At 44.3% G+C, this 27,006-nt stretch overlaps 2 protein-coding genes across 2 annotated transcripts in view; one reads left to right on the top strand and one right to left on the bottom strand.

Moving 5' to 3' along the window:
- Positions 1-966: 966 nt before the first annotated feature.
- Positions 967-27,006, top strand: part of noxred1 (NADP-dependent oxidoreductase domain containing 1) — a 45,834-nt gene continuing 19,794 nt past the window's right edge. The window contains exons 1-3 of the mRNA XM_073039473.1: positions 967-1,148; positions 13,065-13,264; positions 19,515-19,695. Coding sequence (XP_072895574.1) covers positions 973-1,148; positions 13,065-13,264; positions 19,515-19,695 — 557 coding nt within the window. The 5' untranslated portion in view covers positions 967-972. The remainder of the gene's footprint in view (positions 1,149-13,064; positions 13,265-19,514; positions 19,696-27,006) is intronic.
- LOC140724823 (sterile alpha motif domain-containing protein 15-like) overlaps positions 8,629-27,006 on the bottom strand; it is a 53,550-nt gene continuing 35,172 nt past the window's right edge. Inside the window, exon 3 of the mRNA XM_073039476.1 lies at positions 8,629-8,793. Coding sequence (XP_072895577.1) covers positions 8,701-8,793 — 93 coding nt within the window. The 3' untranslated portion in view covers positions 8,629-8,700. The remainder of the gene's footprint in view (positions 8,794-27,006) is intronic.

The raw sequence follows: 27,006 nt of genomic DNA, 5'->3' as shown, positions 1-27,006 counted from the left end.
GTGAGAGGTTGTTGTGGCACCACTCAGCCAGATTTTCAGTCTTCCTTCTATATGCTGATTCATCACCACTTATGTGACAATAGTAAACCAATTTACAAGGGTGTTACTTGGACTGGAGTGCTTCAGTTATAAGAAGAGGCTGGTGCTCTTTTCTCTAGAGCACAGGAGCTGAAGGCTGATCTTAAAGAAGTTTATAAAATCTTGACAGGCAGAGATAAGCTGCATGGTCATAGTCTTTTACCCAAAGTAGAAGAGTCTAAGACTGGAAACCACGGGTTTAAGGTGAGACGGGCAGAAGTTTAAATAGGACCTTAGATGGTGGTGGGTATAATGAAGCCAGTTGCCAGAGGCTGTTGTGGAGGTATGTATAATTACAAAGTTTAAAAGATGAATGGATAGAGAAGGTTTACAGAAATCTAGGCCAAATTGAGGCAAATGGGTCCAACACATAAAAGGTTGAAGGAACGTAATAAATTTTCCCCCCATAGCCGCTGAGTCCCTCCAGCAGATTTCGTGATGATCCAGATTGCACTACTGTAGCTGTCGTCTCCTATGTCTCCCTCATCACTGAGCCTGTCTCTATTTGGTATTCTGTCTGAACCCTCACTAACCCCTCTCCTCCATTTCAGGTTTTAAGCTGTAACCGCTTCAGCCTCCCCTTCAGTCCTGGAGAAGAGGCCTGACCAAATATTCACGGGCCTTCTCCCTCCGTGAAGGAGGCTTGATTGAGTTCTGTTTGGTGTCTTTACTGTAGCAGCTGCAGGGTTTTTCGCTTGACTGTCTCCCGTCAGTTGCTATGGTGACGGAGCAGCCGCGGCTCTTCTGGTGACGGAACAGTCGTTGCCTGGCGACGGAGTTGTGGAGGAGAGGCGGTGGCTCGACCGTAACTATGGTTAGGAAGAGGCCGCAATCAACTGTTGTTATGGTGACGGATCGGCCGTCGCCGCTCTCGGCGCCAAGGCTCAGTCGGTCATGGCGGGCTCTGGGTACCTGGATTTGATGCATGGCCTCCCGTCGCTTCGCTTCGAGGCGCCGCTGAGCGAAGGAGAGAAAAAATTCAGTAAAATGGTCAGGGTCCGCGCCTGGGCTCACACCATGTGCAGTTGTGCTCACGCCGCTTTCTACTGCAGTCTTCTGACAGCCGTCAGGTAACTGGTTAGTGTGCAAACCCCGCGGAGAACCACTAATGAATGAGTGACCAACTCAACATCTTGGGGTACTGCTAGTCAATGAGTAGCCAACAATAAACCTTCACTTAAACACCTCTGGATAGTGCTAGTCAATGAGTAACAATTCACCATCACTCAAACACCCGGGGAACTGCCAGTCAACGAGTAACCAACAATTAACCTTCGCTCAAACACTGCAGCCTGCTATGAGTAACGTTAAACCTTCACTCATCAATAATCAATCATCAATTCACTACAAACACGTCAGTGTGCCCTAGTCAGTAATTAACAATCAAACTTCATTCACATACTATGGGATACTGCTAGTTAATGTAATAATGAACCTTCATTTACCAGTAAACCATTAATAATCATTTACTCTAAATCACAGTAACAAACAATAATTTTTCACTCAGAACTCAATAATCACTACAAACATCATGTCCAGCATTTCTCAAATTTCCATTAACTTTATGAGTAATAGTTTTTCACTGATCAACTTTATCAAATAGTACAAAGATGAAAATATCTGCAGATACTGGAAATCCAAGCAACACAGACAATATGCTGGAGGAATTCAGCAGGCCAGGAAGCATCTATGGAAAAGAGTATAGTCGATGTTTCAGGCTGAGATCCTTCATCAGGACTGGGAAAAAAGATGGGAAATTAGAGCAAGAAGGTGAGGGGGGGGGGAGAGAAGAAATACTAGGCAATGGGTAAAACCGGGAGTGGGGAGGGGTGAAGTAAAGTGCAGGGAAGCTGATAGGTGAAAGAGATACAGGGCTGGAGAAGAAAGAATCTGATAGGGGAGGATAGAAAGGGAAGATGGAAGAAAGGGAAGGGAGAGAAGCACCATAGGGAGGTGATGGGCAGGTAAGGAGATAAGGGAAACGGGAATGGCGAAGGGGGCAATTACCATAAGTTTTAAGAAATCGATGTTCGTGTTATCATGTTGGAGGCTACCCAGACGGAATATCAACATTAAACATTAAAACATCAATTTTTAATCCATAACCTAATTAATAACCACTGTGCAATAACCTGTAAAAATCGACACCCAACAATTTGGTAACATGGTCAAAAGGTACAAAATTAGTTGCCACTGTAAAGTGATTTTCTGGCCCCTTCCTGCCCATCTGATTCTGCCTCTGGACTAAGGTTGTGACCAGGTCTGGAGCCTGTTGTCCTGGTGAGACCCACGTTGGACATCAACAAGCAGGTTATGGTCAGGATGTGCTGCTTGCTAGTATTGTGAAGATGCATTCCATCGTACACTCTGCAGCTGGTTAACAGTGAACTCTGGTCAGTACAGTAAAGCTCCAATAAACCAGCACGTAACTCAAAAGAATAACAGTTCAGAATGGACTAGATGGGCCAAAAGGCCTGTTTCTGTGCTGAAGTGATCTATGACTCTAACCTTGGGAATTTGGCAATGTTAGACTAATGGATTTTCTGGATTATTGATTGTTTAGATTTCAGATTCAGAATTAATCTTAGGCACATTTTACGCACTACAGTTCCCAAGGGGACACCGGATTGCATAGAAGGAAGAGAGTTTAAAAGGAGCGAGTCGCTTCTTTTTGTGTGCCACATTTCCAGAGGAGACATCAGATTGTGTAGAGGAAGGAAGTTTAAAAGAAGTAAGTGTGGGCAGTCGGTGCATGCCACAGTTCCCAAGGTGACATCGGATTGTGTAGAGCGAAAGAGTTTAAAAGAAGAGTAGGGCTGTCAGTACTTTTTGTGCACCACAGTTCCCGAAGAGACATTGGACTGTGCGTAACTAGGCACTTGGCAAGATCCAATCCAAAGAAGTTAGGTTTAAGCAAAGTGGTCATTGTGTGATTGGGCCAGTGTTAGAGTGGGGACTTAGGACTTTGGCTGATTGGGACTTCAGTGAGAAGAGGCATAGGCTGTAGGTAGATTTTTTTTTGTTATTTGTTCTTTCTTTTTATTGCACATTTAGAGCAATGGGGATGTCAGGCAGGATAGTGTAATACTCTAGTATTATCGAGGGTCTAGTGAGATGGAGGAACTGAGGGAAATACATGTTAGTAGGGAAGTGATGTTAGGTAAATTGAAGGGATTAAAGGCAGATAAATCCCCACGGCCAGATGGTCTGCATCCCAGAGTGCTTAAGGAAGTAGCCCAAGAAATAGTGGATGCATTAGTGATAATTTTTCAAAACTCCTTAGATTCTGGATTAGTTCCTAAGGATTGGAGGGTGGCTAATGTAACCCCACTTTTTAAAAAAGGAGGGAGAGAGAAACCGGGGAATTATAGACCGGTTAGCCTGACATCGGTGGTGGGGAAAATGCTAGAGTTGGTTATCAAAGATGTGATAACAGCACATTTGGAAAGAGGTGAAATCATCGGACAAAGTCAGCATAGATTTGTGAAAGGAAAATCAAGTCTGACGAATCTTATAGAATTTTTTGAAGATGTAATTAGTAGAGTGGATAAGGGAGAGCCAGTGAATGTGGTATATTTAGATTTTCAAAAGGCTTTTGACAAGGTCCCACACAGGAGATTAGTGTGGAAACTTAAAGCACACAGTATTGGGGGTATGGTATTGATGTGGATAGAGAATTGGTTGGCAGACAGGAAGCAAAGAGTGGGAGTAAACGGGACCTTTTCAGAATGGCAGGCAGTGACTAGTGGGGTACCGCAAGGCTCAGTGCTGGGACCCCAGTTGTTTACAATATATATTAATGATTTCGACGAGGGAATTAAATGCAGCATCTCCAAGTTTGCGGATGACACGAAGCTGGGCGGCGGTGTTAGCTGTGAGGAGGATGCTAAGAGGATGCAGGGTGACTTGGATAGGTTAGGTGAGTGGGCAAATTCATGGCAGATGCAATTTAATGTGGATAAATGTGAGGTTATCCACTTTGGTTGCAAGAACAGGAAAACAGATTATTATCTGAATGGTGGCTGATTAGGAAAAGGGGCGGTGCAACGAGACCTAGGTGACATTGTACACCAGTCATTGAAGGTGGGCATGCAGGTACAGCAGGCGGTGTAAAAGGCAAATGGTATGTTGGCATTCATTGCAAAAGGATTTGAGTGCAAGAGCAGGGAGGTTCTACTGCAGTTGTACAAGGCCTTGGTGAGACCGCACCTAGAGTATTATGTGCAGTTTTGGTCCCCTAATCTGAGGAAAGACATTCTTGCCATAGAGGGAGTACAAAGAAGGTTCACCAGATTGATTCCTGGGATGACAGGACTTTCATATGAAGAAAGACTGGATCGACTAGGCTTATACTCGCTGGAATTTAGAAGATTGAGGGGGGATCTTATTGAAACGTATAAAATTCTAAAGGGATTGGACAGGCTAGATGCAGGAAGATTGTTTCGATGTTGGGGAAGTCCAGAACGAGGGGTCACAGTTTAAAGATAAAGGGGAAGCCTTTTAGGACCGAGATGAGGAAAAACCTCTTCACACGGAGAGTGGTGAATCTGTGGAATTCTCTGCCACAGGAAACAGTTGAGGCTGGTTCATTGGCTATATTTAAGAGGAAGTTAGATATGGCCCTTGTGGCTAAAGGGACCGGGGGTATGGAGAGAAAGCAGGTACAGGGTTTTGAGTTGGATGATCAGCCATGATCATACTGAATGGCGGTGCAGGCTCAAAGGGCCGAATGGCCTACTCCTGCACCTATTTTCTATGTTTCTATGTTTACTCATTTTGTGGGATGCAGGATTTGGGAATCCAGTGTCCCTGATGACTACATCTGTAAGAACTGCATCCAGCTGCAGCTTCTTACAGACCATGTTAAGGAGATGGAGCTGGAACTGGATGAACTCCAGATAATTCAGGAGGCTGAGAGATTGATAGACAGGACATATAGGGAGTTAGTTACACTCAAAGTACAGGACACAGGTAACTGGATAACTATCAGGAAGGGGAAAGAGAGTAGGCTCTCCAAATAACCCTGTAACTATTCCCCTCAACAACAGTTATACCACTGATTGGGGTTGGGAAGGTGTGGCATGACCTAACAGAGGAAAGTCACAGCAGTTAGATCTCTGGCACTGAGTCTGGCTCTGTGTCTCAGAAGGAAAGTGGAAAGAAGAAGCAAGCTGAAGTGATAGGGGATTAGTTGGTTCAAGGAACGGAAATAAGGTTTTGTGAATGAGAACATGATTCCTTCATGGTACTGTAATGCTCTGCTTCATATTTTTACTGTTATACTGTATCTATTTAATTTAGCAGTTCCATAAGAGCAGTCAGTTCTGTTTTCAGCCTGTTTGGGTTACTGTTGAAGATAAAGGATGAGAAGAAATGTGCGCTGTCTGATTAGGATGGTGGAACTGAGGGGAGGTTTCTCTGCTGAGGGACACTGAGGTTAGGTTTGGGGGTCTTGTTCAGTGGAAGACTCTGGGGAGAACCGGTCGTAGGATACGACCCTGTGGGAGACCCGTTTGTTGGAGATAGATTGCGAGTGATGTTCGGAAGGTAGTATGCACTTTCACACTGACCGAGGGCCCAGCGCTTGAGTAACAGAGAAGTTCAAGATGAGCTCCAACTTGTGCATATTTGACTGTTAATTAAAATGGGCCCTTTTCTTTTTGTTTTTCTTTACTAACCCTTTATTTAAGTTAAGATTCATAAATATAATTCCTTTAGTTATATACAGTATACTGTCTGTCATTTCATAGTGCTAATTTGTAATGGGAGCAATTTACACAGCATCCACACAAACCGGGTTTGGGGTGGGAGGACCGTCTCAATCTCACGAGTTTGGCAGGACCAGAGAGGATCTTCCCTGTACTTATGCAGCCACAGAAACAGGTAATTTCATTATGGGGCTTGTCCAGGATCAATTTTGTTGGATGCTGTGATTGCCTTGAGCATTGACCTAGTGGGTTGTGTGTTTAATCCTGTTTTAAACTATTGTGCAGTAAAGTAATTACGTGGTTATGGATGCTACAGGGGTTGAGTGGTGGTGCAAATCCATGGGGTTACCAGTAACGAATGCGTGTGTATTAAGTGGGGTAGACATTCGTATTCCCGATGAGTTGTTAATTCGAACTTTTAAGTACCATTAAAGCAGTCGGAATAGTTATGATTGTGGAGTGGAGGTTTGATAAAATGGCAGGCAAAGACTTTGTTTTAATTCAGACTAGCACTGACGTAATGGCAGTGGAACTGCCTGGTACTATTGGGACCCCAGGGGTGGAGGGGCGTGGACTGTCCATGCTTTCTGGAAGGAGGGGAGTGTAGGCAAGCAGGCAGAATCACAAGCTCAGTTTCCCGTAGCTGTGGGCGGAGACTTCAAAGATAGGTTACTCTCGTTTCTGCGGAGCAAGGGGAGGAGTGATCTGATTTGAAATGTCTAATGAGTCCCCCAGTGAGGAGTGAGAATTCTGAGTTAGTATCAGCCCTTACCTCTCTGGTGAATAAATGGCCCAGCGCACAGGCGGAGGGTCCTAGCTATCAAAAGCTGAGAATATTCTTAGCGAAGCCCACACCTGAGGGGGAGAAAGAGTATGAGACTTGGGTTAAGCAGACCTTTCAGATACTGGAGTGCTCTGATGACATAAAAAGACGGCGAATGATTGAAAGTTTGACATAGTGAGATTTGTAAAGACACAGAACCCTTTTGCTACCTCAGTGGGCTGCATGAAAGTACTAGAAAATATGTTTGGCGTAATGGGGAGCCCAATGGAGCTTATGACTGGGTTTCAGAACATATTTCAGGAGAAGGGGGAGAAACTTCCCACCTACTTTTTTCAGCTAGAGAGGCAGCTGAGGTAAACACAAAATGCTCTGCAGATGCTGGGGTCAAAGCAACACACACAACACTCTGGAAGAACTCAGCAGGTCGGGCTGCATCCGTGGAAGTGAACAGTCAACGTTTTGGGCCGAGACCCTTCGTCAGGACTGAAGAGGGAGGGGGCAGGGGCCCTATAAAGAAGGTGGGGGGAGGGTGGGAAAGAGAAGGCTGATAGGTGCCAGGTGGAGGGGATAGGCATCCTCCCGTCACCACAAAAGGGACAAAGCTCCCCTTGTCCTCATCTACCACCCCACCAGCTCCGGATCCAGCACGTTATTCTCCGCAACTTCCGCCACCTTCAACAGGACCACCACTAAGCACATCTTTCCCTCTCTACCCCCTCCACTTTCCGCACTTCCCTTTCCACTTCCCTTCGCGACTGCCTGGTCCACATGTCCCCCCCAAAGGTTCTCCCACCTGACACTTATCCCTGCAAGCGTAAGTGCTACACCTGTCCCTACACCTCCTCTCTTACCACCATTCAGGACCCCAAACAGTCCTTCCAGGTGAGGTAACACTTCACTTGTGAGTCTGTTGGGGTAATCTACTGCATCCGGTGCTCCCAGTGTGGCCTCCTCTTCATCGGCGAGACCCGACGCAGATTGGGGGACCACTTCGTCAAGCACCTCCGCTCCGTCCGCCACAACAGACAGGATCTCCCAGTTGCCACTCACTTCAACTCAGCTTCACATTCCCATTCAGATATGTCCATACATGGCCTCCTCTACTGCCATGATGAGGCCAAACTCAGGTTGGAGGAGCAACACCTCATATACCGGCTGGGTAGTCTCCAGCCCCTTGGTATGAACATCGAATTCTCCAACTTCCGGTAATTCCCTCCCCCTCCCTTCCCCCATCCCAGTTTCACTCTGCCTCCTCCTCCAGCTGCCTATCACCTCCCTCATGGTTCCACCTCCTTCTACTACCCACATTGCTTTCCCCTTACATTCCTTCTTCACCTTTCCTGCCTATCCCCTCACTGCTTCCCCTCCCCCACCCCTTGATCTTTCCTCTGATTGGTTTTTCATCTGGCACCTTCCACCCTCCCCCCACCTTCTTTATAGGGCCCCTGCCCCCTCCCTCTTCAGTCCTGACCAAGGGTCTCGGCCTGAAATGTTGACTGTTCGTTTCCACGGATGCTGCCCGACCTGCTGAGTTCCTCCAGGTACATTTAATGTCAGAGGAATGTATACAATATACATCCTAAAATGCTTTTCCTTCACAAACATCCACGCAAACACAGGAATGCCCCCAAAGAATGAATGACAGTTAGAATCCCAAAGGCTCCCCCCAGCTCCCCTCCCACCCGTAAGCAGCAGCAAAACGATGATTCTCCCTCCCCCACCAGCCAAAAAAAAGCATCGGCACTCACCACTGAGCACTCAAGTGTGAGCAAAGCAGCAACAAAGACACAGACTTGCAGTATCCCAAAGACTACTCGTTCACCCAGTATTCAACATACCACAGGCTCGCTCTCTCCCTAATAAAGAGGTGTTTCTGTTGCACAGCAAGAGGGAAGACATAACAATCAACTCACTGACTTACCATGTTAGAAGTTCATTGTGTTGCTTTTTCCGAGCTCTGTGCCCAAAGATCTCGGGTCTCTGGGCCCACAGCCAGAGATCTTCTGTCTCCCATGACACACTGATCTCCTGCCAGGACACTGACCTTTGATCCGTCCGTCTCCAGAGCCACGAGATCCCGGTCCTCCAAAGGCAAGCTAAGCTCTGAGGCCGCATCCTAGGCATATTGAATTATGGGCAGTTGTGAAACCTCGAGAGCGGGTCCCGTTCCCGCAAAGAACCAAAGTCAGCGTGTAATTCCAGGTCAAGGTCTTCAAAAGAACCCTGAAAGGGAAAATTAGAGATATTAAAGATGGAAATAGAGCTGTTTCTGAAGATGCAAGCAAAGGAGTTGCTGTTAGGCACTATTTCTCCTCCTAAGCTCCTGAGGTACTGGTGTATCTGAATGATCTCATAGTGTTCGGGTCCACCTTGGAGGATTATGAAGCAAGACTACTGAAGGTGCTGGGCCACTTGAAAGCTGAAGGTTAAAACTTTTTCTGGACAAATGCCAGTTCTGCAAGATGTCTGTCAGCTATGTTGGGCACATAGTCTCCCATACATGATGGAGTAGCTACAGATCCATCCAAGATAGAAGTGGTGACCACATGGCCAAGGCCCTAGACAGTGAACGCCTTGCACTCGTTCCTTGGATTCTATGGGTACTATTAGAGGTGTGTAAAGGACTACTCTAAAGTGAGTCACCCTTTAAATCAGTTTCTGTGTGGTTACCCTACCTTGGGGAAGAAAGGGAAGACGAAAGGAGAGGATGGTAAAGATGATCTTAGCCCTTCGGTGCATTTTGGAGCAAGATGGGATGCGAAAAGTGAAGAGGCCTTTCAGTTGCTGAAAACGCCTGTGTTGGCTTTTGCAGACCCCCCTCCCCGATTGCCGTATGTACTGCATACAGATGCCAGCAGAGGGGGCTTAGGGGGTGTTCTGTATCAGGATCAGTTCACAGGGTTGAGACCTGTTGCATTTATCAACCGGAGTCTGTTACCCTCTGAAAAAAACAATCCCACACAAAGGGTGGAGTTCCTGGCATTGAAATGGCTGTGGTGGATAAGTTAAGTGATTACTTCTATGGTGCCAAGTTTAGGGTGAGAATGGACCAACAATCCCCTAACTTAACTCCTGACCTCAGTGAAATTGAATGCCACAGGCCCTCAGTGGATAGTGATGTTGTTTGCCTATGATTTCAGCCTGAAGTACCAGCCAGGAAGTAAGAACATTGATGCCGATGCGTAGTCCTGACGTGTGCATGAAGGGCTGGAAAGTAGGAGAGTGTTCCTGGCCCTGGAGTGAAAGCCATGTACCAGTTTCTGTCACAGGGAAGGCAGAGGAAAGGCAAGGGCAGGATCAAGCGGTAGATCAGTTGGGAGCTTCTGATGATGCCATCCCACAAGCTTACTGCAACCTGCCTGCTCTGAAGACAAACCAGTTGCCGGAATTGAGTCCTGGGGAAATGGCAGCTGCTCAGTGAGATGACCTAGGCTTTGGTACCATTTGGTCAGCAGTTGGGAGACATAGCCCAAGCAGACAGAACGAAACACGCCGCAGTATCCCAATTACTGAAAGAATAGCCCGGATTGGAGTTGAGGAACCAGATCCTATAGGGGGTCATGTCATCTCCAAACCAGCCTCGGCGTTCTCAGCTGGTTCTGCCTGAGAAGTATCAGAGGATTGTGTTGAAGTTACTTCATGATGATTCTAGCCACTTGGGGGTTGACAGGACCTATGGGTTGCTCAGAGATCAGTTCTACTGGCCCCGGATGAAGCCAGAGGTCGAAGAGTACTGCAAGTCATGCATTCAATATATATGGAGGAAGCCGCTCCATTGTCCCACTTGCAGAGTGCAGGGCCACTTGTCCTGGTGTGTACGGATTTCAGTCCTGATGAAAAGTCTGGGCCAAAACGTCGACTGTTTACTCTTTTCCATAAATGTTCCTGGCCTGCTGAGTTCTTCCAGCATTTTGTGTGTGTTGCTAGGGTTGTGATCCAGTTGTAGTCGAGTTTGTGACCCAGACCAGCCCAAGTGTGGTGCACTACATATACCTGTCTGGACTGCTCCTGTGGCTCCTCCCACAGACCCCTGCTGACTGCTCCTGTGGCTCCTCCCACAGACCCCTGTATAAAGGCGATTGAGGCCTGAGCCCGGCCTCATTCTCCAGGATGTAGTGTTGTTCATTCTTCCAGTCAATAAAAGCCGATATCTCGCTTCTTACGTCTCAGAGTGAGTTATTGATGGTGCATCACCAAGTACACATTTATACACTTATCTGAGATTTCTTTCACCTGTTAGCTGCACTATAATAAATTTTCAAGTGAACCATGTGAGTGTAAGTGGAACATAAAATAAACGGACCACATCACTGACCCTAACATTCTGGACCCCAAACACGCTTCTAGCCACACTCCCGGTCATATTCTGGTTACACGCTGGACCCCGTTCTGTCCACACACAGCATTTGCATTGTGAATCCCCTGCTCAGACTCTACTAATGAATGAGTCAGGTGGCACACCATCGTGACACAGTAGTACAGTGGTTAGCTTAACACTTTGGAATGCCAGTGATCAGGGTTCATTTGCTAGTGTGGTCTGTAGTGAGTTTGTACATTCTCCCTTGACCACATGGGTTTCCTCTAAGTGCACTGGTTTCCTCCACATTCTAAAGACATACGGATTAGGGTCAGTGAGTTGTGGGCATGCTATGTTGGCGCTGGAAGCTAGCAACACTTGTGAGCCGCCTCCAACACATTCTTGAACTGTGTTCATTGACCAAAAAAGACACGTTTCAGAATAAGGTTTATTATCACTGGCATGTGTCATGAAATTTGTTAATTTAGCAGCAGCAGTACAATGCAATGCATGATAATATAGAACGAAAAAAATAAGTATGTATATGTATATTGAATAGATTAAAATATTGCAAAAATAGAAGTATATATTTTTTAAAAAGTGAGGTAGTGTTCATGGGTTCAATGTACATTTAGGAATTGTATGGCAGAGGGGAAGAAGCTGTTCCTAAATCACTTCAGGCTTCTGTACCTCCTTCCTGATGGTAACAATGAGAAGAATGCATGCCCTGGGTGATGGGGGTCTTGGATACTGTAGAGGTTAGTACCCAAGATAGAGCTGACGAATTTTACAACTTCCTGTAGCTTCTTTCAGTCCTGTGCAGTAGCCCCCACCCCACCACCCCATACCAGACAGTGATGCAGCCTGTCAGAATGCTCTCCATGATACACTGGCAATCAACACTGGCGCACCTCAGGGGTGTGTACTTAGCCCACTGTTCTACTTTCTATATACACATGACTGTGTGGCTAGGCATAGCTCAAATACCATCTATAAATTTGCTGATGATACAACCATTGTTGATAGTATCTCAGGTAGTGACGAGAGGGAGTGAGATATGCCAACTAGTGGAATGGTGCCGCAGCAACAACCTGGCACTCAATGTCAGTAAGACAAAAGAGCTGATTGTGGACTTCAGGAAGGGTAAGACAAAAGAACACCTACCAATCCTCACAGAAGGATCAGAAGTGGACAGAGTGAGCAGCTTCAAGTTCCTGGGAGTCAAGATCTCTGCGAATCTAACCTGGCCCCAATATATGGATGTAGTTATAAAGAAAGCAAGATAGCAGCTATACTTCATTAGGAGTTTGCAGAGATTTGGCATGTCAACAAATACACTCAAAAACTTCTATATATGTACTTGTGTAGAGTTCTCTGACAGGCTGCATCACTGTCTGGTATGGAGGGGCTACTGCACAAGACTGAAAGAAGCTGCAGAGGGTTGTAAATCTAGTCGGCTCCATCTTGGGTACTAGCCTACAAAATACCCAGCACATCTTCAAGGAGCGGTGTCTCAGAAAGGCAGCATCGTTTATTAAGGACCTCCAGCACCCAGGGCATGCCCTTTTCTCACTGTCACCATCAGGTAGGAGGTACAGAAACCTGAAGGCACATACTCAGCGATTCAGGAACAGCTTCTTCCCCTCTGCCATCCGATTCCTAAATGGACATTGAACCCTTGGACACTACCTCACTTTTTAATATACAGTATTTATGTTTTAGCACATTCTTTAATCTATTCAACATACATATACTGTAATTGATTTACTTATTTCTCTTCTATATTATGTGTTGCATTGAACAGCTGCTGCTAAGTTAACAAATCTCATGTCACATGCTGGTGATAATAAACCTGATTCTGATTTTAATACATCTATGCAAGTTTTCAAGTATTTTAGGTGACAAATCAAATCTATACAAACTCCTAATGAAATATAGTCACTGTATGTTTCAATGTACACATGACAAATGAAGCTAATCTTTATCTATAAATCGTTATGATCTCCAACCACTCATGCCAGATTATTTATTAATGAGCTACATGGGTTGGTCTTGCTTTTTGCAGGCAGACACGCTTGGGCAATATTTCTCGTTGTCAGCTAGATACAGGTGGTGTTACAACACCTCTGCGGTGTAATTGTAATTCTGTGTGATTCACTGCTTAAAGCAAGTTAACTATACTGTGCAATTCCTGCAGATGCCATGTGCTGGAAAACACCTGTTTTCCCCATTCCTGGATAGCAAAGTTCCAGATACTCCAATCCAGCAGTGGTTGTCTGCGCATTGGAATCCTGGGTGAGGGCCACCTTGTGAAGCAACTGGTGTTGGTTTTGATTCAGCATGGAAATGTGGCTCCAATGCACATCACCATCTCCACCAAGAGACCAGAGACATTCGGTACGCTTATTTGTTAACGTGTAAAATAGTGATTATTCTTTACATTGAGCACAGAGAATGAGAACCCACAATCTAGCCTGAAAGCAGAGTAAAGAAGGATTTCTGAATAACTTTACAGAATTGACTTCTCGCAGGAACGTAACCATGCTGACTCTCCCAGTACATTATTGATGCAGTACTTAATTTGGAATTAGAATTGGTTTAATATTGTCACATTTATCAAGATACAGTGAAAAGCTTGTCTTGCATACTGTTTATACAGATCAATTCATTGCACAGTGCATTGAGATAGAACCTTGGCTTCTGATTCCTTGGTCCCAGTGACAATAGCTTTCTGCCTGCTCTATCACACTTCCTATTTTGCATTAGCAGTGACTCATGTAAGACATCTCAGAGTCAGATCCAAATTCAATTATTGATCGTACCTACGATTAAAAATGTTAGCAGACAATGCAAAGATAGTGTTGAGGAAACGGAGTCTGCAGTAGAACCTAAACTAAGACAGATCAGGAAAATGGGCAAACAGGTAGCAGATGGAATACAATGTAGGGAACTGTATGGTCATGCATTTTGGAAGAAGGAATAAAGGTGTAGATGATTTTCTAAATTCAGGAATCAGGATTGTAAAGGTGCTTGGAGCTTAAGTGCAGGATTCCTTAAAGGTTATGTTGCAGAATGAGTCGATGGTAAGGAAGGCAAATGCAATGTAATGTTAGCATTTCTTGAGAAAACTAGAATGTAAAAGCAAGGATGCAATGCTGAGGCTTTATAAGGCATTGATTAGACTGTACTTGGAGTATTGTGAGCAGTTTTGGGCTGCTTAGCTAAGAAAGCATTTGATGGCATTGGAGAGAGTCTAGAGAAAGTTCACAAGAATGATTCCAGGAATGAAAGAGTTAACATTATGAGGAGCATTTCATGGTTTTGAGTTGTATTCGCTGGAATTTAGAAGAATGAATGAGGATCTCATTGAAACCTATTGAATATTGAAAAACCTAGATGGAGAGGATGTTTTCTGTAGTGGGAGAGTCTAGGATCAGAGGACATAGCCTCAGAATACAAGGATGTCCTTTTAGAATAGAGATAATCAGGAATTTCTTTAGCTAGAGGGTGCTGAATTTGTGGATTTCATTGCCACAGACGGCTGCGGAGGCCAAGACATTGGGTATATTTAAAGCAGAGGTTGATAGGTTCTTGATTAGTAAGGGTGTCAAAGCTCATGAGGAGAAGACAGGAGAATGGGGTTGAGAGGGATAATAAATCAACCATGATCAAATGGCAGACGAGACTCAGGGGTCCAAATGGTTTAATTCTGCTCCTATGTCTTATGGTCTTATGGAAGCATACAGTGAAATGCATTGGTTGTGTCAACGACCAACACAATCAAAGGATTGTGCTGGGGTCAGCTCACAGGTGCCACCATACTTCCGGTGGCAACATAGAATGCCCAGTCTTACTAACCCCACCCTGTATGTCTTTGGAATATGGGAGGAAACCAGAGTACCCGAATGAAACACACGCAGTCACTGGGAGAATGTACATACCCCTTACAGACAGAGGTGGGAATTGAAACCTAATTGCTGACACTGTAAAGCATTGCATTAACTGCTACATGCTACTGTGCCATCTACATGAAGACAAGTAAAAGCAGGAAATGCCGGAAACCTCTAGCTCCTTCCCCTCTGCCATAAGATTTCTGAATAGTCCATGGACAATACCTCACTATTTCGGACTAATTTATTTTTTATATATTCTTATTGTAATTTATTTATTTTTTAATATATTCTCATTGGTCCAGCCAATTGGTTTTAGAAGTCACATACTTAGTTAAATAGTGATCACCTGTCAGTCAAGCTGTTTCAATTCATTGTGGTAAAAATACACATGTACCTGGAAGGTCCAACTGATGGTAAGTCAGTATCCTAGTTAAAAACTACACCATGAAGATAAAAGTACAGCCCAAGCATCTCTGCAAAAAGGTCATTGAAAAGAACAAATCAGGAGATAGATACAAAAAAATTTCCAAGTCACTGAATATCCCTCGGAGCACAGTTAAGTCAATCATCAAAAAATGGAAAGAATATGGCACAGCTGTAATCCTGCCTAGAGTAGCCCATCCTCAAAAACTGAATGTCTGTGCAAGAGGGGGACTAGGAGGGAGGCCATCAAGAGACCCTTGACAACTCTGGAGGAGCTATAAGCTTCAGTAGCTGAGATGGGAAGACAATGCATTCAAACACTGTTGTCTGGGTGCTTCACTAGTCACAGCTTTATGGGAGAGAGACAAAGAGAAAGCCACTGTTGAAAATAATTCACATGAAATCTTGGCTAAGGCTTGCCAGAAGTCTCTGAAGTCAGTTGTACAAATAAAGGAAATATAATACTGAGAACATAAGTTATAAAAGAGCCCAAATTGGTCTAAACTTATTATAATTATTAAACACTTAATGGTTCTACAGTTTGATGAAACCAAAATTCAGCCTTTTGGCCATCAGACTAAACGCTATGTTTGGCGTAAGCCAAATAATGCATACACATCATCAAAAACACACAAGAACTGCAAATTGGGAGAAGATTTGTTTTCCAGCAAGACAATGACCCCAAACATAAAACCAAAACGACCCACACAAAATGCTGGTGGAATGCAGCAGGCCAGGCAGCATCTATAGGAAGAAGCACCGTCAATGTTTCGGGACGAGACCCTTCGTCAGGACTAACTGAAAGGAAAGATAGTAAGAGATTTGAAAGTAGGAAGGGGAGGGGGAAATCCGAAATGATAGGAGAAGACTGGAGGGGGTGGGGTGAAGCTAAGAGCTGGAAAGGTGATTGGCAAAAGGGATACAGAGCTGGAGAAGGGAAAGGATCATGGGACGGGAGGCCTAGGGAGACAGAAAGAGGGAGAGGAGCACCAGAGGGAGATGGAGAACAGGCAAAGAGTGATGGGCAGAGAGAGGAAAAAAAGGGGGAGAGGGGAAAATAAATAAATCAGGGATGGGGTAAGAAGGGGAGGAGGGGCATTAATGGAAGTTAGAGAAGTCAGTGTTTCATGCCATCAGGTTGGAGGCTACCCAAACGGTATATAAGGTGTTGTTCCTCCAACCTAAGTGTGGCTTCATCTTGACAGTAGAGGAAGCCATGGATAGACATATCAGAATGGGAATGGGACATGGAATTAAAATGTGTGGCCACTGGGAAATCCTGCTTTCTCTGGCGGACAGAGCATAGGTGTTCAGCAAAACGGTCTCCCAGTCTGTGTCGGGTCTCACCAATATATAAAAGGCAGCACCGGGAGCACCTGATGCAGTATACCACACCAGCCGACTCACAGGTGAAGTGTCGCCTCACCTGGAAGGACTGTCTGGGGCCCTGAATGGTGGTGAGGGAGGAAGTGTAAGGGCAGGTGTAGCACTTGTTCCGCTTACAAGGATAAGTGCCAGGAGGGAGATCGGTGGGAAGGGATGGGGGTGACGAATAGACAAGGGAGTCATGTAGAGAGCGATTCCTGTGGAAAGCATAAAGAGATGGGGAGGGAAAGATGTGCTTGGTAGTGGGATCCTGTTGGAGGTGGCGGAAGTTACAGAGAATTATACGTTGGACACGGAGGCTGGTGGGGTGGTAGGTGAGGACAAGGGGAACCCTATCCCGAGTGGGGTGGCAGGCGGATGGGGTGAGGGCAAATGTGTGGGAAATGGGAGAGATGCGTTTGAGAGCAGTGTTGATGGGGCAGGAAGGGAAGCCCCTTAGTTTAAAAAAGGAAGACATCTCCTTCGTCCTGGAATGAAAAGCCTCATCCTGAGAGCAGATGCGGTGGAGATGGAGGAATTGCAAGAAGGGGATGGCATTTTTGCAAGAGACAGGGTGGGAAGAGGAATAGTCCAGGTAGCTATGAGAGTCAGTAGGCTTATAGTAGATATCAGTAGATAAGCCAACTCCAGAGATGGAGACAGAAAGATCAAGAAAGGGGAGGGAGGTGTCGGAAATGGACCAGGTAAATTTGAGGGCAGGGTGAAAGTTGGAGGCAAAGTTAATGAAGTCAACGAGCTCAGCATGCATGCAGGAGGCAGCGCCAATGCAGTCATCGATGGAGTGAAGGAAAAGTGGGGGACGGATACCAGTATAGGCTTGGAACATGGACTGTTCCACAAGTGGAACAAGTGCTACACCTGCCCTTACACTTCCTCCCTCACCACCATTCAGGGCCCCAGACAGTCCTCACAGATGAGGCGACACTTCACCTGTGAGTCGGCTGGTGTGGTATACTGCGTTCAGTGCTCCCAGTGTGGCCTTTTATATATTGGTGAGACCCGACACAGACTGGGATACCGTTTCGCTGAACACCTACGCTCGGTCCGCCAGAGAAAGCAGGATTTCCCAGTGGCCACACATTTTAATTCCACGTTCCACTCTCATTCTGATATGTCTATCCATGGCCTCGTCTACTGTCAAGATGAAGCCACACTCAGGTTGGAGAAACAACACCATCTGAGTAGCTTCCAACCTGATGGCATGAACATTGACTTCTTTAACTTCTGTTAATGCCCTTCCTCCCCTTCTTTCCCCATCCCTGATTTATTTCTTTTAACTCTCTCCCCCTTTTTTTCATCTCTCTGCCCATCACTCTTTGCCTGTTCTCCATCTCCCTCTGGTGCTCCCCTCCCACTTTCTTTCTCCCTAGGCCTCCCGTCCCATGAACCTTTCCCTTCTCCAGCTCTGTAGTGCTATCATGTTTGCTGTTGTGTGCTGGGGCAGCAGGCTGAGAGTAGCAGACACCAACAGAATCAACAAACTCATTCGTAAGGCCAGTGATGTTGTGGGGGTGGAACTGGACTCTCTGATGGTGGTGTCTGAAAAGAGGAAGTTGCATGCCATCTTGGACAATGACTCCCATCCACTCCATAATGTACTGGTTAGGCACAGGAGTACATTCAGCCAGAGACTTATTCCACCGAGATGTAACACTGAGCGTCATAGGAAGTCATTCCTACCTGTGGCCATCAAACTTTACAATTCCTCCCTCGGAGTGTCAGACACCCTGACCCAATAGGCTGGTCCTGGACTTATTTCCACTTGGCATGATTAACATTATTATTTAATTATTTATGGTTTTATATTGCTATATTTCTTCACTATTCTTGGTTGGTGCGGCTGTAACGAAACCCAATTTCCCACGGGATCAATAAAGTATGTCTGTCTGTCTGTATCCCTTTTGCCATTCACCTTTCCAGCTCTTAGCTTCACCCCACCCCCTCCGGTCTTCTATTATTTAGGATTTCCCCCTCCGCCTCCTACTTTCAAATCTCTTACTATCTTTCCTTTCAGTTAGTCCTGACGAAGGGTCTCAGCCTGAAACGTCGACAGCGCTTCTCCCTTTAGATGCTGCCTGACCTGCTGCATTCCACCAGCATTTTGTGTGTGTTGCTTGAATTTTTAGCATCTGCAGATTTCCTCATGTTTGCTATAAAAGCAAAGCTACACAGAAATGACTTAAAAAGAACAAAGTTAATGTCCTGGAGTGTCCAAGTCAGAATCCAGCCCTCAATCCAATTGAGAATTTGTGGCTGGACTTGAAAAGGACTGCTCACTCATGATCCGCATGCAATCTGACAGAGCTTGAGTGCCTTTGTAAAGAAGAAAGGGGAAAAATTGCAGTGTTCAGATGTGAAATGCTGATAGAGACCTATCCACACAATGTCAAGGATGTAATTACGACCAAAGGTGCATTTACTGACTTGAAAGGGGTGGGTAATTATGCATTCAATTATTTGGTGTTTAACAATTGTAATAAATTTAGACCAATTTGGATTATTTTATAACTCATGTTCTCAGTATTATATTTCTTTTATTTGTCCAGTTTATCTTCTTTTACACGGTGATTGTTTAAGTCTTTGCTTAAGTATGGGTTTTCATAGATTCTATTTTATTTATTTATTTTCCTATAAATGTTTGCAAGTAAATGGATCTCAAGGTAGTATATGGTAACATATACGTACGTTGATAATAAATTTAGAACATGGACATTGCAGCACAGTACAGGCCCTTGAGCCCACGATATTTTGCCAACCTCTTAAACTACTCTATAAATCAATCTAACCCTTCCATCCTATATAGCCCTCCATTTTTGTATCATCTATGTACCTAGTGAGTTTCTTAGAGATAGAAAAATTATAGATTTACTTTGAAATTAGAAGATTAAAAGCATTCTTCCTCTGTAGCCCATTGTATAACAACCTCATCCCTTTTTCTGTTTCAGAGGAGCTAATGGATCTGGGAGTCCACTGCACCTATGACAACCAACAGCTGGCTGCTTCTGTAGACGTGTTATTTCTCTGCTGTCAGCCATTTCAACTGACACTGGTTTCCTCTCAAATACGGGGCCACATCTCCAAGACCTGCATTGTGTACAGCCTGGTGACTGCAGTACCTGCGAAGAGGTCAGTCAAATCCAGGTCCTCCTATTCCATCTCTCACACACCCAGATCATCACCCGCAGAGGTCAGTCTCATAGCAGGTCTGACAAATGGTCAGATCACCTCAAGTTGAGATCTGTCTATGTCCAGATCACATCAAGCCCATGTCTGTCTATAGCTGGTTCAGCTTAAACTCAGATCTGACCATGGCCAGATCAAAGTTTAAAGTTCAAAGTAAAATTTATTATCAGAGTACATACATGTCACCATGTACAACCCTGAGATTCTTTTTCAGCAGGCATGCTTAGCAAATCTATAAAATAGTAATTGTAAACAGGATTAATGGACAACAAACTGTGCAAATGCAGATATAACTAAATAACAAACATGAAATAACAAGCTAAAGAGCCCTTAAAGTAAGACTATTAGTTTTGTGAACACCAGAAGTAGAATGAATGTAGTTATTCCCTTTTGTTCAAGAGTCTGACGGTTGAGGTATTGCAATTGTTCTTGAACCTGTTGATGCAAATCCTGAGGCACCTGTACCTTCTACCTGATGGCAGCAGTGAGAAAAGAGTACTGCTTGGGTGGTGAGGTTCATTAATGATAGATGCTGCTTTTCTACACTAACATTTCATGTCCCTGACACAGTGGTGTCAAGAAAACAACCTCCCCCTCAATGTAGCAACAACAAAGGAGCTGGTTTTAGACTGCAGGAGGAACAGAGACAGACTCACCCCTATTGACATCAAAGGATCTGGGGTTGAGAGGGTGAACAACTTTAAGTTCCTCTGTATGCACATCACCAAGGACCTCACGTGGTCTATACATACCGGCTGTGTGGTGAAAAAACTACTACAGTGCCTCTTTCACCTCAGACAGTTGAAGAAGTTTGGCTCGAGTACTCAAACCTTAAGGACTTCTACAGGAGCACAATTGAGAGCATCCTGACAGGCTGTATCACTGCCTAGTATGGGAACTGTACTTCCCTTAATCGTAGGACTCTGCAGTAAGTGGTGCGGACAGCCAAGCACATCTGTGGATGTTGACTTCCCATTATTCAGGACATTTGCAACAACATGTGCGTAAAAAGGACCCGAAGGATTATTGGGGACCTGAGTTACCCCAACCACAAATTGTTCCAGCTGCTACCATCCAGGAAACAGTACCGCAGCATTGCAGACAGGACCAACAGGCTCCATGACAGCTTCTTCCACCAGGCCATCAGACTGATTAATTCACGCTGACACTATTGTATTTCCAAGCTATGTTGACTGTTCTGTTGTATGTACTATTTATTACAAATTACTATAAATTGCATATTGCACATTCAGATGGGGATGTAATGTAAAGATTTTTACTCATGTATGTGAAGGACGTAAGAAATCAAGTCAATTCAATTCAATTCATTCAATAGATGTGCTGGGAGGATTTTACCCGTAATGTATTGGGCTGAATCCATTACCTTTTGTAGGATTTTCTGCTCAAAGTTGTTGTTCCTATACCAGGCTGCCAGTCAGCACACTTTCCACTACTCATATGACCATAAAATATAGGAGCAGAATTAGGCCAATTGGCCCATTAAATCTGCTCCACCATTTCATCATGGCTAATCTATCTGTAGAAGTTTGCCAAGATTTTTGATGACATGCTGATGAAGTAGAAGCGCAGTCGTGCTTATTTGCAATTATATTTATATGATGGATCCAGGTCAAGTCCTCTGAGACGGTGACACCTAAGAATTTAAAGCTACTGACCCTCTCCACCTCTGATCCTCCAAAGATTACTGGCTCATGGACCTCTGGTTTCCCTCTCCTGAAGTCCACAATCAGTTCCTTGGTCTTATTGACATTGCTTGAGAGGTTGCTGTTATTACTCCATTCAGTTAAATTTTCAATCTCCCTCCTGTATGCTAATTCATCACCACCTTTGATACAGCCCACAAACAGTGGTTTCATCAGCAAACTTGTATATAGTGTTGGAGCTGTATTTAGCCACATGGTCAGAGGTGAGTAGAGCAGGGGGCTACGCGTTCATCCCCATAGTACTCCTGTGCGATTGTGGAGGAGATGTTTTCACCAGTCCAGGCTGACTGGGGTCTACAGTGAGGAAATCCAGGATCCAATTGCACAAGAGTGTATTGAGGCCCAGGTCTTGGAGTTTACTGATTAGTTTTAAGGGGACGATGGTACTAAATGCTGAGCTGTAATCGATAAAGAGCATCCTGATCTCTTTGATACCTTATGCATCTTTGCTGTCCAGATGTTCCAGGGTTGTGTGAAGAGCCAGTGAGATGGCATCTGCTGTAGACCTGTTGCTTCAGTAGGTGAATTGGAGTGGATCCAAGTCGCCTCTCAGACATGAGCTGATATGCTTCAACACCAGCCTCTCAAAACACTTCATCACTGTGGATGTAAGTGCCACTGGGCAATAGTCATTGAGACAAGTTACCATGCTCTTCTTGGACACCAGTACAATTGAAGCCTGCTTGAAGCAGGTGGATACCACACACTGCCAGAGTGAGAGGTTGAAGATATCTGTGAATACACCAGCCAGTTGGTCAGCAGAGGTCTTTGATACTCAGCCTGGTACTCTGTCCAAACCGGAAGTTTTCTTTGGATTCACTCCCTTGAAAGCAGCTGGCACGCCATCTTCAGAAACTGAGACCAAAGGATCATTGGGATACATGACGGTGTGGGATGGTTCCTCCCTGTTCTGGTGGTCAAAGCAAGCACAGAAGGCATTGAACTTATCTGAAAGTGAAGCTCTCCTGTCCCCTATATTACAAGATTTAGTTTTGTAGGGGGTTATGGCATTCAAACCCTGCCACAGCTGTTGAACATCCCTAATTGATTCCAGTCTAGTCCAGAATCTCCATTTCGCCTGTGAGATGGTTTTCTGGAGATCGTACCTGCACCTCTTGTAGCATTCTCAATCTCCAGCCTTGAATACTTTTGATCTGGTTCTCAGCAAATTCTGGATTTCATTGTTCATCCAGGGCTTCGGATTAAGGTAAACCCTGAATGATTTTGTGGGGACACACTCATCCACAGCTGTTTTAATAAAGTCTGTTATGACCCCGGTGTAGTCATTCAGATCTTTGGATGAGTCCTTGAACACGGCCCAGTCTACTGACTCAAGGCAATCCTCTGCCTCCCGCAACCACTTCTTAGTTGTCTCAATCTCTGGAGCCTTGCTTTTTAGGCTCTGTCTATATGCAGGCAGCAGGAATACAGCCAAATGGTCTGACTTGCCAAAATACAGTCTTGGGAAGGAACAATAGGCATTCCTTAATGTAGTGTAGCAGTGGTTTAATGTGTTGGGACCTCTGTTGCAACAGGTTACCTGCTGGTGATAATTGGGCAGGGTTTTCTTCAAACAAGCCTGGTTTTTGTAAAATTTATTAAAGACCAGATAACCTTCTATTTTAACACTAATACATCACCTGAAGTGCCATCCCAGATGGTCTGGGATGCCATGAAAGCATATTTGAGGGGTCAAATAATCTCTTACACAGCAAATCTCAATAGAAGATCCCGTGCAGATCGAGCAGACCTCATTAACCAGATTAAAGATGTGGATCAATTATATGCCCAAACTAAGAACCCTGAATTATACAAGAAGCGCGTTGAACTCCAAACTAAATTTAACCTTCTGTCCACTCAACCTGTCGAACGTCAACTTCTCGAAAGCAAGAGCCGTTTTTACATTCATGGGGATAAGTCTGGTAAATTCCTAGCCAATCCAGCTGAGGCGTTCTAAAGCCAAACAACATATTACAAAGTTCCGGAAGGAGAACGGAGACTTTACATCGGATCATTTAGAAATTAATGACGCATTTTAAAATTTTTATTCTCGGCTTTATTCCTCTGAATCCCTGAATGACAATATCTCTGTGGATCAATTTTTACAGAATCTGAATATCCCCTCACTTCCATCTGATTTCAAAGCCAAACTTAATGCGCCTATATCACTAGAAGAAATATCTTTTGCAATTTCTGCACTGTCCTCAGGGAAATCTCCTGGACCTGATGGGTTCCCTGTGGAATTTTATAAATCATTCTCCTCACTTCTTTCTCCTCAGTTACTTTCAGTATTATCTGACTCGTTTAACTACGGCAAATTGCCACCCTCTTTCAATGAGGCATCTATTATTCTTCTTTTAAAAAAGGGCAAAGACCCAACAGAGTGTTCCTCGTACAGGCCGATCTCTCTGCTCAATGTTGATGTAAAGATCTTAGCTAAAGTGTTGGTTCATAGATTAGAAACCGTTATTCCCTCCATTATCTCTGATGACCAAACAGGCTTTATTAAAAACCGTCTCCCTTTTTTTAACATTCGGCGTCTATTTAATATTTTATACTCAGTTCCAACTGGGACTCCTGAATGTGTTATCTCCCTTGATGCGGAGAAAGCATTTGATCATATAGAGTGGAACTACCTTTCTGCAGTCTTAGAAAAATTTGACCTCGGCCAAAGTTTCATCTCTTGGATCCAATTGCTGTACCTGTGTCCTACTGCTTCTGTTCTAACTAACTTTCAGAAATCCCAAGTATTCAATCTCAAACGTGGCACCCGTCAGGGATGCCCCTTAAGTCCCTTTCTCTTTGATTTGGCTATAGAACCTCTGGCGATAGCATTTCGAAAATGTCCTGAACTGACCGGGATTTGGAGAGGGGGTGTTGAGCATAAAGTCTCTCTCTATGCTGATGACCTACTACTCTTTCTCTCATATCCGTCTACATCCTTACCTCTAATGTTTTCACTTCTTGACCAGTTTAGCCAGATCTCTGGCTATAAACTCAACTTACATAAGAGTGAACTTTTCCCAATTAATAAAGAAGCACAAGAACTAATATTTCATGATCTCCCTTTTAAAGTAGTCCATAATCAATTTACTTATCTTGGAATTACAGTCACAAGGAAGTTTAAAGATCTCTTTCGTGAAAACTTTGTCAATCTTTCATACGCTACAAAACAGAGTCTGGTACAATGGTCACCTCTATCTATGTCCTTGGTAGGTCGTATCAATGTTGTCAAAATGTATGTTCTCCCCAAATTCTTATACTTATTTCAATCTATCCCAATTTTTATTTTTTAAATCTTTTTTTGATTCCTTAGACTCTATTATTTTGTCATATCTGTGGCAGAATAAGCGCTCTAGAATTAATAAAATCCACCTCCAAAAATCTAAAAAAGAGGGTGGCATGGCTTTACCTAACTTTCGCTTATATTACTGGGCAGCTACTATACGTTGTGCTGCCTTCTGGTCTTTCTTCCACGGTCAACCTGAGTGCCCTAACTGGGTGGCAATGGAGTTGAGCTCCACTAAAGAACTATCTATATCTGCACTTCTTGGCTCTGCACTCCCTAGCAGTCTGCCCAGATCAATAGCTAATCCTCTGGTTAGACACACTTTGCGTATATGGGCTCAGTTCAGGAAATGCTATGGTTTCCAGGGGTTTTCCATTTCTAGCCCTGTCGCACATAATCACCTTTTTTTACCTACCACGTTCGATTCAGCATTCCATGTTTGGTACAGGAAGGGCATTAGACATTTTGAAGATCTCTTCATTGATAACCGCTTCGCTTCTTTTCAACAGCTCTCTGTTAAGTTCAACCTGCCTAACGCTCACTTTTTCAGATATCTCCAAATCCGACACTTTACTGCTCCTTTAATTCCTAACTTTCCTGAAATGCCTGCGAAAAATGCTATGGACCTATTTCTCTCCATTAATCCACTAGGTAAAGGTTTAATTTCAATTATCCAAGATAAACTAGCAGCCTTACGACGGGCCCCTGTGGATAAAATTAAAATGGCCTGGGAGCAGGATTTAAATATCTCCTTATCCGAGGAGAGCTGGGACTCAGTTCTCAAATCGGTTAACTCAACCTCTCTTTGTGCTCGCCATTGTCTCTTACAGTTTAAGATTGTTCATAGAGCCCATATGTCTAAATCTAAACTATCTCGATTCTACCCTGGCATTAGTCCGCTCTGTGATAAATGCAAGAGGGGCGTGGCCTCTCTCATCCATATGTACTGGCTATGTCCTAGCTTGGAGAAATTCTGGAAAGATGTCTTCACTACACTATCGGGTACTCTGAATCAGCACCTAGAACCTAACCCCTTAATTGCTCTGTTCGGTTTTTGGGGCGAGTCAGATTTATGTCTGGGTCCGACCAAATGCCGAATACTATCCTTTGCCTCTCTCCTGGCGAGACGCTTGATCCTCCTTAGATGGAGAGATGTTGCCCCGCCCACTCATGCGCAATGGCTTAACGACATTATGGCCTGCTTGGACCTCGAAAAAATTCATTATTCAGTTCTCAATTCGGATTTAAAGTTCCATAAGATCTGGGGGCCTTTTATCGTGTACTTTCATAACCTTCCTCTTGACTAGGGTTTTTTTTTCTTTTTGGTCCCTTGCTTTCAGCTCCCTTTTTTTTCTGGTAGTGGGCATTATTATCCTCTGTTGCTAAGTGTATTCACAGTCTGGGAGTTTGACTGTCCGGACTTATACTCTCTATACTGTGTGGTGGTTGGTCTGGAATTGTTGTTTTTTTTTCTTGTGTTGTGGGGTTTGGGGAGGACACTAAGCTCACTTGTCTTTAATTTAGGTGCTTTTTTGTTAAATTCTCTTCCTCTGTAGCATATTGTTATTGTATGCTTAACCTTGCTCTGTATTAATGTTCCTCATTGGGATTTGGGGTTTTTAATTTTGTAAAATGTTTTGAAAAACTAATAAAAAAATTAAAAACAAAAAAAAACAAGCCTGGTTATAGTCACTGACCATAATTTGAAATGCATCGGGGTGGGCTATTTCTTGCTTGCAGACAACATTGCTTAGTTTTGCAAGTGCTGGCTTATAATCGTCTACTGGTGGTATGTAAGCTGTGGTCAGGATCATGGCTGAGAACTCCCGAGGCAAATAGAATGGTCTACATTTAATTGTTAGGTGTTCCAAGTTGGAGAACAAGTCCACATAACCCCAACACCTGTGCACATGCTGCCATCCTTTTCCTTACCAGAGCTTACGGTTCATCACGGCATCCTGAATATTCACCGCTAACCAAGTTTTAGTGCAACAAACAATTGAGATCTGCTTCATCTCCTTCTGGTACAGCAGACTTGCCTTGAGATCGTCAGTTGTATTTTTCAGCGACTGCACATTCGCCAACAAGATTCTGGATAATTCCACCTCTCCTGCCATGTTTTTGGCCAGGTGTTGACTCTTAAAGGCGTCGCGCTTAACTGCTCCACAGCTCATGATTTCTGCTCCTCATGTAGCCGTTGAACATGATATCCAAAGATCATTGATGTAATTTTGAGTTCCG

Source organism: Hemitrygon akajei, chromosome 3 (genome assembly GCF_048418815.1).
Source record: "Hemitrygon akajei chromosome 3, sHemAka1.3, whole genome shotgun sequence".
Taxonomy (NCBI): domain Eukaryota; kingdom Metazoa; phylum Chordata; class Chondrichthyes; order Myliobatiformes; family Dasyatidae; genus Hemitrygon; species Hemitrygon akajei.
The sequence above is the reverse complement of the archived record's forward strand: the minus strand, read 5'-3'. Positions and strand labels throughout refer to the sequence as shown.